At 45.0% G+C, this 13,787-nt stretch overlaps 1 protein-coding gene across 1 annotated transcript in view; it reads right to left on the reverse strand.

Annotated features, from left to right (window-relative positions):
- Nucleotides 1-309: 309 nt before the first annotated feature.
- MPP4 (MAGUK p55 scaffold protein 4) overlaps nucleotides 310-13,787 on the reverse strand; it is a 57,128-nt gene continuing 43,650 nt past the window's right edge. Inside the window, exons 19-22 of the mRNA XM_090044753.1 lie at nucleotides 6,676-6,769; nucleotides 6,273-6,381; nucleotides 3,444-3,578; nucleotides 310-501 (exon numbers count right to left, since the gene is read on the reverse strand). Of these exons, the coding sequence (XP_089900879.1) occupies nucleotides 310-501; nucleotides 3,444-3,578; nucleotides 6,273-6,381; nucleotides 6,676-6,769 (530 nt within the window). The remainder of the gene's footprint in view (nucleotides 502-3,443; nucleotides 3,579-6,272; nucleotides 6,382-6,675; nucleotides 6,770-13,787) is intronic.

Consider the following 13,787-nt stretch of genomic DNA (forward strand, 5'->3'; position numbering starts at 1 on the left):
TATCAGAGGCAGTTTCTTTTTAACTCCATATGACCAGACCATATAAACACATGAAACAAAATAGATTTTTTTTAATTCTTGTAACTGATACACTACAATGATGCAACTTTTTGTACAAAATTGTTACTGCAACATGTAATATTTAAGAATTATGCATAAAACAGCATGATTACATTTGTAATAGTTTTTTTTCTCCCTAATCCTCATTCAATTCCCCACATACAAAGATATATTCTTGCAATCTTGACCCTGGGATCATTTTTGAGGTAAAATATAAGCTGTAATCTGTGAAGATGCTGCTTCTCAGAATTACGTTTGAAAGTCTGAGCATATCCATGTTGCAGGGACCCACTGGGGCTCATCTTGTGCACGACAGACTGCAGACAGCAACTGTACACAGGCCTCTTGTAAGCTGTCATTCACAACCACTTGATCAAAAAATTGGCCAAACTGAGCTTCCATTTTCTTAGCCGAATCTTCCATCTCCTCTAAGTCCTCCTCCTGTAAGAGGCAGTACATACTGATAAAGTATCACTAATAGAGCAGTGCCCTCACCTGTGGCTCTTGAGCAACACTGTGCCTGTGAGACACTGCTCATCTACAGGAAATTTTGCTTTCTACAGCAACATGTTCCTGCAGGTTGACAAAGCAAAGTGTGCTGCTGCCTGTAACACATTACTTGCTTAGTTTTATTGCTCATCTATCTGTTGGGAACCCCTAACATGACACATTTGGATATTAAACACCCACATTTTTTCCTGTACCATACACCCCCAAATAAGACACTTACTTTGTTTTGGGGAAGGTGGAATGAACAACAACAACAAAGATTTTCCAGGCATTATGGCCGCATAGAGCAGAAACAGAGCCTAATCTTAAGCTTACTCTCCCTTTCCTGCTTAGACAAAAGCAAGTTTATCCTTTTCACAGCTCAGCTGTTTGCAGCTCTTAGCTGCTCAGACTAAAGCTAAAATGGCAACTGATGATGACTAGACAACACGGGTAGATCTAGGATTTTGAAAAGAGCTCAGAAGAGTACAGGGCTGTGAAATAGGAGAGATCAGGAGTAGCCAACATATAGCAAAATTGCTGAAGAAAGGATAGCTTGACTGTGAACATCAAGACCATTAAAAAGGAGAGAGAGAGTTAATACACATATACTGAAGAGCAACCATGTAGGTTATGAGTCATGACTTAAATCAAATTCATCAGCACTGCTTGAATAGAAATGCAACTGTTGCTGCTAGGCAGGTAGCTTCCAATTTTGGGTGGAACAGGAATCACAGCAGACTGTGACCCCACCCATGCACTCTCTGTGGATCTGCTTCTGCTAGACTCTTCCCCTCTGTCCATACAGATGTTGCAAGGAAGAGAAGGAAAAGTAGCAGCAGAATCTCCACGCTGCCATTCTGGGCAGAAATTCATCTCTCCTTGCTTAAGATGCTCACCAATTTTGGAAGGCTGATTTCTGGGGGCAAGGTGAGTGTATATGTGAGTAAATGTGGTAGGTTTATCATAGGTTTCCTTATTTATAATTTTTTAAATTGAAGAGCAAGTTCATGGTTGGAAGATAGCAATTAGTAGCCACGAGATCTGGTTTCAGTTCCTTACTTTGCCACTGACTTGGTCAAATCACTTACAGGTGGGGAGCTGAGGCACATACAAAGCAAAATGAGGATACTACTTTTCTAACACAAATGTATGGGGAGGGAAGGTTAAATCAGTAATATCTGTACTACATTTTGAAATACTCAAAGAAAATGTGGCATAAAAATACAAAGTAGTCCTAGGCACTGAGTATGTGGGGGCCCCAAGGGCCCTGCCCCCCACCTTGGGAAGAGGCCAGGATGACCACCATCCCTAATTGAAGACTAACAAACCCAGGTTGCTGCAAGGGGCTGTGGGGAGTGGGATGTAGGGGGTGAATGAACACATGCATGGGGCCAGAAATATGCCCAAGGCAGCAGTGGAAACCAGATCGCCTGGTGACAGTCTATAAACTCACTAGGGGGGACCAGAAGGGTTTGGGAGAGACCTTGTTTCCCCTACCGCCCCCGGCATAACAAGGAATAACGGCCATAAGTTGTTGGAGAGTAGGTTTAGATTAGACATCCGTAGGAACTACTTCACAAGTCAGGGCGGCTAGGATCTGGAACCAACTTCTAAGGGAAGTGGTGCTGGCTCCTACCCTGGGGGTCTTTAAGAGGAGGCTTGATGCCTACCTGGCTGGGATCATTTGAGCCCCGTTTTTTCTCCTGCCCAGGCAGGGGGTTGGACTTGAAGATCTACAAGGTCCCTCCCAACCCGACTTCTATGATTCTATGATCACCAATTGTCTGAAGGTAAATTTATGAGGTTCGGGTGGCAGATTGAGGCCCCCATGGTGGGAGAGGGAGCGGCACAGGGACTGGGCCTGGGGGCATTGCCCAGCCAGTGTACAAGGGCTGGGGCAGGGGGGGAGGCAGAGCCATGGGCGGCTTGTCCAGGGGGTAGGGGGTGGCTCCCTACCACTCCATGCACTCCTGGGGAGGAGTGCATGGGGGGCACATGCCCTCCAGGTTTGTGTGCAGGGCAGGGGTGGATGTGGGCTGCCTGCTGGGGGGCTTGGGAACCCTGCCATCCTCCCCCAGGAGGCCCACACCACCATGGCAAGGCACCCCTACCCACCTGGCTGCAGTGGAGGTGGGGACAGTAGCACAGAGTTGTGCCCCCAATGCTGCCAGGTGAGTAGGGGGCACCTTGCCATGGCGGTACAGCTGGTGTGGGGCTCCCAGGGGCAGGGCAGCAGGGCAGGGAGCCCCAAGCCCACAGTGGACCACCCGCATCTGCTCCTGCCCCTGCACAGGCTCCACTCAGCTCTGCTTCAGCCATGCCGCCAAGGAGTGGGGGCTTCACCTTTGGCCCCCTCCAGCAAAAATAGAAGTTTGTGCCAATAAAAGTAGTACTGTCATCAATAAAGAGCTTCAACTCTGTCATGACTTTTCTTCAAGTTATTGCAGGCTTCCCTTTTTAAAAAGCAATGTTACTGCTCCCAACCATTTGTGCAGCTCTCCCTCATTATAAACCTTATGTTTCATTAAATAAATCCCTATATTAAAAAAAAAAACCAACAGACCATATTCTGAAAATAAGAGGGAGTTATGGTTTCTAATCAATCAATAGATTCAATCCAGAAAACATTCTGTAAGCAAAAACTGAGGTCAGTCCATTAGAATTCTGCCCACAGCGAATTTAGAAGATCAGGCATAATTTGCCCAAGTCTTCTCAGGACATCCATCATCGAGAAAACCACACAATGGACCAAATCATCCTCTAGTGTATGTGGAACTTATACCAGTGTAAGGACAAAGATCCTTTAAAATATTAATGTAATAAAGGAATGTGGCAGGTTGTGACCAAACACCAACGTGCTGTGTTGGACCTTTACTATTCCTAAGTCTCACCTTGAATCTTATGCTCACATAGTAGTCTGTAATGATCCTGGCATTTTCCCGAGACTGTCTCATGCAGCTCATGCTAGGTGGCTTGATGAAGATAATGTAGGGTTTTAGTTCATGGGTTCGAGCCACTTGTATTCCCTGCAATCAATCAATTAGTGGGCAAGTTAAAATATATTTAATGGGAACAAAATCTGGGATAAAAACAAAAGCGTTATGTACAAACTATTGCAATTTGCAGACCTAGCAGTAATCTTATTCCAGAACACGTGTTATAAAATGATCTCATTAGTAACCCCCAGGCCTGCCATTGTTAAGTATCTGCACCACACCAATTACCTAATTCTATACAAGTACCTTATTAAGAAATGATCAACTTCAGTAAATAAAACCCCACATTAACAATGTTTAAATTACCTAGGGTGTTTTTACATGTGCTCTGGTGGGTTGGGGGGGGTGCAAATGTTAATTACGGTGGGTCTCGGGAGTCGCTCTAATCAAAACACCCACAGTGTCTCATGTATTCAGTGTCCCATGTTCCAAAACGGTCGTGGGGTGCTTTAGCTAAATTACTGTGCTGTTTTACAACAATAATCAGTACTTGTGGGTTGTTGTAAAACAGCAAGAGGCACAAAACATGAAAAAGTACAATAGCAATAAGAGCTACATTCTGCCATACTAGTAGGATTACGTTTCTATTTTTCATTGGGATCCAAATTTAAGGGAAGACATTGAACAGATAAGTGGCTGCAGGGACACAGAGCACAACTTCCTGGCCAATAATTCTGCTTTTGAGCAACACCCATTATTTCAGACCCACAGTTGTCTAATTTCTAGTTTTCATCTCTCTAATTAGCAAGAAACACTACCAGCCTAATGCTTGAACAATGTTGGCTCCATCTACCCAAAGGAAATTTCTCACTGGAGTTTATTGGGCCACGCTGCCTTTCTTCCATTTATGTTTTTAAATGTTATAAAATTAAAAACTATTAATGCCATTAAATTAATGAATTATTTAAGGGAAAATATCTGAACAGAGTTCTTTGCTAGACTTAAGTCTTTAAGATCTCTTGGACACCTACAAACTCAGACCTTTTTGCCTTATCCTGCTCAGTGTTAAGGCTGGAAAAAAGAAAGCCCACAATGTAGGTAGAAAAAGAAAACTTAGACAAGTTGTGTTATTTTCTTTCCTGGACTCAGAAGAAAGGGTTTCTGTAGCGCCCAGAAGAAATTATCTGAAGTGATAATCACAATGGATGCCTCAACATTTCACTACTATAGCTCCTCCCAGGGAGCACATTTAAAAAAACCCTTTAAAATGATACCCTACTCTCCTCCTACCTCTTATCTACCTTAGAAGAGAATGGCTACTTGCTCCTCAAAAATTCTCTCATCTCCAGTCTGATTCTGATGGATCATTGAGAAGAGGAAATAAAAAAGTTCCTTCTCTTAGAGACTATTTGGGAAAAGGGTTTAGTGAGCAACTCTGTAGTGTTTTGTATATATCAAAGACGTCACATGTCTGTCCTGTGGAGCTCCCAGAGGAGTTAGGACTTTGGGGATGGATCCCACCACAATTTCATAGCCTCATTAGTGGCAAGTGACAGTAGCATATATATATGGTAGCAGAAGAACAGGCACATTTAAGCTGTAGAAACAGACTCTCACAGGCATCTATTAAAAGTTGGCCTGATGCTTTTATTAGATTAGTTTCCAAACTACATACTAACCCAATATTCAGCTGTTAGCAGCACTTATTCAAGATAGACATGTGTGATCTGACAGTACACATTTTCCCCCCAAAACAAATTTTCAATTGTAAATGTGCAGTTGTATATTTTAACTAGAACGCCAATTCTGGGGATAAACACAATATAAATTAAACAGCAAATGCAGTTTGTATGCATTCTAAACAGTTGCAGTTTCCAGTAAGCAGGAGATTACAATTTTATTAAGGTTTAATCCAATTTTACCATAATTTCACTAACTGAGCCTTGTCTTTAATCAGTGATACAATGATAGAGATGCTACAGAACCATGACTCGGGGTAAAGTTCAACCTGCATCCAGCAATTATACTAATGATTCCCCATAAGAAAGACCCACCACCAAATTTCCAAATGTGTGGGGAGTCCCACTGGCCAGAGGCTGAGCACTGCTGATCTATGGAGTGGTAGCAGTTCTCAGATATATGATTAAATGGTGTTAGCTGCTTCTCCTTATTTCCCAGCTACTTAACTGCTTCAAAAGAAATAAGTATATTGAAACAAGTAGTTCTTAAATTTATGGGTGGCTTCTTTTGGATCAATGGACTTCTATCAGCCCTCAGAATATTGTACTAACCACCATCTCCTCCAAGCTTCTCCCCACCAATTCTTTTTCATCAGACTTCTAATTGAAAAGGGTCAATCTGATACAATCTATAGACAACTTGTCATAGCCTCATGGACCACAGTTTGGGAACCACTTTACCAAATACTTTCCTAAGCATATCTTTTCACTTAAAAATTGCTGTTACCACAAGGATATTACATAGTTCAAAAAGCAGTGATGGCATGCTGCACAATCATAAACCTGAAGGGAGATGTTCATGACAGAAACCTCTGCAGGAAAGTGTGGCTTCTGCTGGGAACGAGTTCAAAGACTTATTGCACCCTTACCTTTGATCCAGACATGCACATGTACCTTTGATAAAACACCCATAATTTATGCTTGTCACTAAGGCCAAATGCAGAAAAGAGAGGCATCTACTTCCAACAAGTGTCATGAGGGGAGTTTCTTTCTATGATCCTATTTCTTCCATAAAATGCAGGTCTTAGATTTTTGCCCGACTCACCTGAGGTTCTAAATCAACTATGCAGACCTTCCCTTCATCCAGGACTGTTCGCACAGCATCAACACTGGTGCCATATAGATTTCCTTTGTATTCCCCATACTGCAACATTCTGCAAAAGTGATGAGAAGGGAAGGAAGGGAGAAATGGAAAAGAGCCTTTAAATGTTCAGATTGAGTGTCCTAGTTAAAAACACAATCAAGGCTAGGGACAGACATTCAAAAAGCCTGAGCCTGAATTAATTCAATCTTTGCAGGTTAGCAACAAACCAGAGCTCATCTCTTCTGACTAACAGTACTGGAGCATAACTTCAAAGCTGTCCTGCCTTGGAGCATGTTGAACATTAAAAGATGGTGAGAAGAAAGCAATATTACAGAAAGGAACTCTAATATGCCTTCAAAATTACCTGTGAGTATAGACCAAATTTTCAAATGTTTCCTTTGATACATAGTGATACTCACGACCATTTACTTCATAACTCTTCTGAGCACGTGTAGTGTCTGAGAGAGAGAAAAAAGTCAGTATTAGGACAGTTTCTAGTGAAGAATAAAACTCTCCAACCACTATCTTTCTTAAACTGAAGTTGAAGATCTTAAACTCTTCATTTTTACAAGTAATCAGAAAAGTAATACATGATTTTTTCCCCCAAAAGAAAACCCCAGCTATACAACCTTTAGATTTGTAAAACTTCCAAAAATTGTACTTCCTTGAGTCTCCATTTGAACATATGGAGCATTGTTGCTAGAACTGTTTACAGTTTTTAAACTGTTTTAAGGCAGTAATGAGTTTGGGAATTTTCCGACTAAATGTTTTTTTTGGGGAAAATGTCAGTTTTGTTTTCTTTTTAAACCAATATGCTTCATAAAATACACTGGTTAAGAATTGGAAGTCTGGTAACACAAGGTTCCAAAAGATCCAAAAGCCTGTCAAATCATTTTAATCAGGTTAACAAATCTTTCATTCATGGGCAGGACTAACCTTATGGTTACTGCATAATATAATACACCCATCAGGGAGCATGTTTCTCTGTCAATTCTGTGTTCCTCTGCAAGGAATTCTCAATACATGTGTGGCCTGCGTCATCAGATCCTGAAAGCCCTCTATGTCCTCTGATTGACAGGTACAGGCTAGATGAGCAGGGGCCTGGGAATTCTGATCCAGGAACATAATGCTCACTGCAATCTAGGGAGAGGTGAATGTGGCCCTTGGAAGAAGCTCAGGACATTGACTGAAGTCTTTGATTGAGCTGAAGGTTGTTGAAGGCCTCAGGTCCCAGCCAGCCACACTGGCATCAGGGTATATCCCAGTGCAGCTTTTTATTCCCTGCTATTGCCTGCCATTCCATCCTCAAGCAAGTATGGTGCAGTGGCCCCAAAGACAGGAGTGAGTCAGTACTGGAAGAGCCTTGAGGCACAAACAGACCAGCACCAAGGACAGAGATTGTGCCAGAGGTAGTGGGGAAACCAAGTCTAAGGGACAGTACCACCCACAAAGCCAGTGCCAGGCAGCCAATTCTAGGTAGGACCTGTACAGGTCAGTTCGTTGGCACCAAGAGCTCACCAGGATTTAAAACAGTGGATAACTGCCTCAATGTGACAGAAACAATGTTATCACTTGACAAGTTTATCAAACCTCCTATGGCTCCTCTGTCACCACAGATGACAGGAAGGACAGATGTAACTGTAAAACAGCCAGTGTCCACTTCTGTGCGGTTTTACATAGCATCTGAGCTGGGGAGCAGGTTACTACCTAGTTAAAGCTGAGCAATCAGCTACAAATTTTGTCAAAGCATAAACATCATCAATGACAGTGAGGAGAAGAATGTACAGAAAGTGGATGTATAGTAAGAAAGGTATGCAGACATGGGTGTGTTTAAGTATATAAGGTTTCAGGAAAATGCCCAATAGTAAGACATTGATTATATGTTTCATAGATTTCATAGACATTAGGGCTGGAAGGGACCTCGGAAGATCATCGAGTCCAGCCCCCTGCCCAAAGGGCAGGAAGTCAGCTGGGGTCATAGGATCCCAGCAAGATAAGCATCCAATTTGCTCTTGAAAGTGTTCAATGTAGGTGCTTGAACCACCACTGATGGCAGGCTGTTCCAGACCTTGGGGGCTCAGACAGTAAAGAAATTCTTCCTTATGTCCAGCCTGAAACGGTCTTGTAGTAGTTTATGACCATTCAACCTCGTCATCCCTTGGGGCGCTCTGGTGAACAAACATTCCCCCAGATACTGGTGGTCACCCCTGATAAACTTATAGGTGGCCATCAGACCACCCCAGAGCCTGCGCTTTTCCAGGCTAAAGAGCCCCATGGCTCTTAGCCTGTCATCGTAAGGTCTGCTTTCCTGACCTCTGATCATGCACGTGGCTCTCCTCTGCACTCTCTCAAGCTTCCCCACATACTTTGAATTTGTGGAGCCCAAAACTGGATGCAGTACTCCAGCTGCGGCCTCACCAAGGCTGAGTACAAGGGGAGAAGGATATCCTGGGATGTAATTGAGAAGCATTTATGGATGCAAGCCAGAGTTTTGGTCGCTTTACTTGCTGCAGCATCACATTGCAGGCTCATGTTCATCTTGTGGTCAATGATGACCCTCAAGTCTCTTTCTTCCGTAGCACTGCCAAGCCTATAAGGATGCTGCAGATTTTTCCTCCCAAGGTGGAGAACCTTGCATTTTTCATTGTTAAACACAATCGGGTTCTCGTCCACCCATTTGCTGGGCCTGTCCAGGTCAGCCTGGATCATCCGCCTGTTTTCTGGTGTGGATGCTTTGCCCCAAAGTTTGATGTCATCGGCGAACTTGGCCAGTCTGCTTCTGAACTTGGCCAGTCCACTTCTGACTCCAATGTCCACATCATTAATGAAAATGTTGAACAATATGGGTCCAAGAGCCTTGGGGGACCCCACTGGTCACAGGACACCATGATAATTGACTTCCATCAATTACTACCCTGTGGGTCCGACCACAGAGCCAATTTCCCAGCCAGCGGATCGTGGTGGACCGAAGGCCACAGTTGGCTAGTTTTGCCAAGAGGTGATCATGGGAAAGCATATTGAAGGCCATTTTGAAGTCAAGATATATGACATCAATCTCTTCTCCCTTGTCCAGGTGATAGGTCATCTGGTTGTAGAAGGAAATGATGTTGGTCAAGCAAGACCTATCTGCAACAAACCAGCTCTGGCTATCTCTTAGGATGTTGGCGTCATCCAGTCCATTAAGGATGGCCTCTTTAATAAACTTTTCTAAGATCTTCCCCGGGATAGAAGTCAGGCTGATGGGCCTATAGTTAGCTGGATCCACTTTCCTCCCTTTTTTGAAGATAGGCACCACATTGGCCTTCTTGCAGTCTTTGGGCACTTCACCAGAGCACCAGGAGTTTTCAAAGATCTGTGCCAGGTGCTGGGCTATGATGCTCACCAGCTCCTTGAGTACCCTGGGGTGTAGATTGTCAGGGCCGGCTTACTTGAAGTTATTCAGCTTCTCAAGATGTTCCTACATGAGGTCAGCATTAGTGGAGGGCAGGGGATCTCCCTCACCCGGACCTCCCTGTCCCGTAGCAGGCATGGGTATCCCATGGGACTGACAAAAGACTGATGCAAAGTACCCATTTAATAGGTTGATTTTTTCCTGGGCGTCAGTTGTTCCATCTGGTTCAGCAGAGGTCCAATGTTGCCCTTGCTTTTCTTCCAGCTCCCCACATAAGTGAAAAAGGACTTTTTATTGTCCTTGATGCTCAAAGCTAGTTGGAGTTCAGTTGCAGCCTTAGCTTTCCTGGTTTGCTCCCTGCAGGACCGGACCAGTGCAGAATAATCCTCCTTGGAGGTGAATCCCATCCTCCATCCTTTGTAGGCCTTTCTTTTTAGCCTCAGGAGGTCTGCTAGATCCCTGGAGAGCCAGGGGGGCTGCTGTGCCCTCTTGCTGCCTTTCCTCCGAGATGGAATAGACTTAGCTTGTGCACTGAGGATCGCTCCCTTGAGGAGCAATCACTTTTCTTGAACTCCCCTCTCCCTGGGGTCGTGGTCCCTTAGGGCCTGACTAACAAGCCTCCTGAGCTTGTCAAAGTCGGCTTTCCTGAAGTCAAGGACTTCTGTGTTGCTGACTGACTTGCCAGCTTTACAGCAGATGGTGAAGGTGATCAGCTCGTGGTCACTGTCACCCAGCTTCCCATCAATCACTAGGTTGCCGGTTAGGTCATCCCCAGTAGCCAGTAGCAGGTCGAGCAGCACTTTGCCTCTTGTTGGCCTATAGACTTCTTGAGTCAGGTAGAGGTCATCCATGCACGAGAGGAAGCTTTGCGACCACTTGGATTTTGCTGAGTGATCCTCCCATGAGATGTCCGGGTAATTGAAGTCACCCATGACAACCAAGGTCCTGGAGCATGCGGCCTTAGCCAGTTCCCGGGTGAACTCCTGGTCAAGGTCTTGACTTTGGGTGGGAGGTCTGTAGTAGGACTCCCACCATTGTGTCCCCTGTGCCATGTTCCCCACGGATTTTAACCCAGAGGATCTCCAGTTGTCCACCTGGTTGCCAATATCAGCTTGCAGGGACTTGTAGCCTTCCTTAACATAGAAAGTTACACCCCTGTTCTTTTTATCTACACAATCCCTCCTGTACAGGGTATAGCCATCTATACCCGAGGTCCAGTCATGGGTGGAGTCCCACCAGATCTGTTATCCCTATGACATCATAATTATTTGCATTGAACAGGAGGACGAGCTCCTCCTGCTTATTCCCCAAGCTCCTGGCATTTGTGTACAGGCAGGCAAGTGTTCCCATGGAGGCTCTTGCCTTGCCCACAGATTGTACCAGGGCTGGGGCAAGGGTGGGCTCCCTTAAGTGCCTTGGCCTACTGGCTTTGCAAGGGTTGCTCAGCGGGCCAGCAGTGGCAGTAGTCCCCCCGTTCCCCAACGGGCTTAGTTTAAAGCCTGGTGGAGCAGGTCAGCCAGTCTGGCTGAGAAGAGCCTCCTCTCCAGGGGAGAGAGGTGGAGGCCATCTCTTCCCAGCAGTTCACTGCCTCTCTCGCCAAAGCCTTCCCGATGACACCAGCGCTGGAGTCTTTGGTTGACTATGTGGATCCTCCTCTCCCTCCTCAGCCCATAGCCTGAGACTAGGAGGATTGACAAGAACACCACCTGTGCCCCCAGACCCTTTAGCCCTGCTCCCAAATCCCTGTAGTGCCTCATGACCCAGCTGGGAGCGCTCTGAGCTGTGTCATGGGTGCCCACATGAATAAGGAGCATAGGATAGTGGTCTGTGGGCTGAAGGAGCTTTGGGATCTTCTCTGCAATGTCCTGGATGCGGGCCCCCGGGAAGCAGCAGACTTCCCGGACTAAGGGGTTGGGGCAGCAGATTTCCCCCTCAGTCCCCCTCAGGATGGAGTCTCCCACAACAAACACCTTACGTTTTGTCTTGGGGAGAGCGGGGGTGGTAGCTGTAGTTGAGCCTGTGTTGCCTGTGGGAGCTGGCAACTCACTTCTTGGCCAGCCCAAATGGCTGTAGGGAACCCCGGTCTGCTAGATTCTCCCCCCCACCCAGTGGCTGACTGGTCTCGGTGGGGGGGGGGCACATCCCCCGGTCTGTTTTTTCTGCCTGTTCATCTGAAACAGTGTCTGAAGTGAACACCAGCACAGCTGTGCCCATAAACAATTTAGAAACTTACTTAATGGACACTTGGGAGGAGAGTGGGCCGTGAACATGCTGCCCTCAGTCAGCTGTTTCTTCATGGCAAGGCAGATGGTAAATGACTGCCAGCTCACCCCACAGTCAGGAAGACAGGTAGTCCCTAATGCGGTGATTCTCAGCCAGACTGCTTCTGTCTTCTGTCTTAGTATAAGAATCACCAAGTGAAACTACCCATGACATCAACTGTTAAGCATCTCCTGAAATGTCGCCTTTTAAATAGACAAAAACAGAATTCTCAAGAGCTCCCTAGGCTGTGCTCAAGAGAAACCAAGTCATATTGCAAAAAGCAAGGTGTGAGAATTGACAAGATAGCCTGAAATCCTCATGGCTCATAACATCCTGTAACAACCATTTTAGTATAATAGCCCACTGATTATATAAATAGTCTGTAAATAGCCAGTAGTAGTAAAAGTAACAAATACGCAAGAAACAAAAGGTATAAAAGCTGGTTGGAAACAAAGGGTCATTGGACTACTGGACTATGCCCCTGAATACTCTAGCAAGACCTTAAAATGTCTGATCACCAAGACAGGGAGAAAAACTCACTTGCAAGGTAACTATAGTGCATTTCTTAGTGTAAGAGCATGTGCTGTCTGCTGAATAAACCTACCTTAGTGGAGTGGAAACTCCTGTATCTTAAGCATTCTCTCTTTCAACCTACTCATTCCCTGATCCAAGGGTCTGAGGTAACACAGAGGCCTATTATTGGCTGGAAAGCAAAGGTACCACACCTGAGTGAAATAGAGCATGACACATGCTATGAATGCTCAAGGACTGAACTTCTCAGGCAGTCAGAAAATAAAATTATACAAATTTGCTTTAGACTGAAATGCTAAAAGAGAAATTTGAGGCCTGGGAGCTTCCTGAGGATTTATGTTGTCAGTGTTTTCAGAATCTAAGCCAGTGGTTTTCAAACCTCCTGAAGTCACAGAATACTTTCATATCACTCTGGCTGTAGAACCTCTAAGTAGATGACTGACATGGAGCCAGGCAACCTGGCCCAGCAATGGAAGTGCACTGCCTCCCAGTCCACTCTGCCATTATCCCCAGTCTCTTTGTGGAACTCCTGATGACCTATCGCAGAACCTAGGGTTTCTCAGAACTTAGTTTGAAATCACTGTTCTAAGCAATTCAAACAACAGAGTGAGCATTTCCTTACAATATCTGTGGGAAGCACTTCCTATCCCTGGGCTGGAAAATGAAATCTAATAAAAGTATGTGTTTTGCCCGAAATAATGCAGATAATCAATTACCATGTCAAGAATCAAACCCAAGTGTCCTAAGGTCCAGAACCTTGACCCCAAGTTCACTTCCTGCCAGTCGGACAAGCCAGTCAAAGGCAGTATCATAGAATCATAGACATTAAGGGCTGGAAGGGACCTTAAAAGATCATCAAGTCCAACCCCTCTGGCTCTGGGCAGGAAAACTGCTGAGATCAAATGATCCCGGCAAGCTGTCTGTCTAGTCTCTTCTTGAAGACTTCCAAGGACTGCACCATCTCCTTGGGAAGTCTGTTCCAGATTCTGGTCAACCTTACCATAAAGAAGTTCTTCCTTACATCCAACCTGAAATCATCTTCTAAAAGTTAAAGCCATTGCTCCTTGTTCTCCCCTGGGGTGCCCTAGTGAATAGTTTTTGTCCCAGCTCCTGATATTCTTTACATACTTATAGATGGGCACCAAGGCCCCCCTCAGTCTTCTCTTCCCCAGGCTGAAGAGTTCCAGATCTCTTAGTCTTTCCTCATAAGTTTTGTCCTCCTGGCTCTTAATCATTCTTGTGGCCCTTCTCTAAACCCTTTCAAGTTTTTCCACATCTTTTTTGAAGTGAAG

Source organism: Crocodylus siamensis, chromosome 4, assembly GCF_052110815.1.
Source record: "Crocodylus siamensis isolate JL-2025a chromosome 4, ASM5211081v1, whole genome shotgun sequence".
In the NCBI taxonomy this organism is placed as follows: Eukaryota; Metazoa; Chordata; order Crocodylia; family Crocodylidae; genus Crocodylus; species Crocodylus siamensis.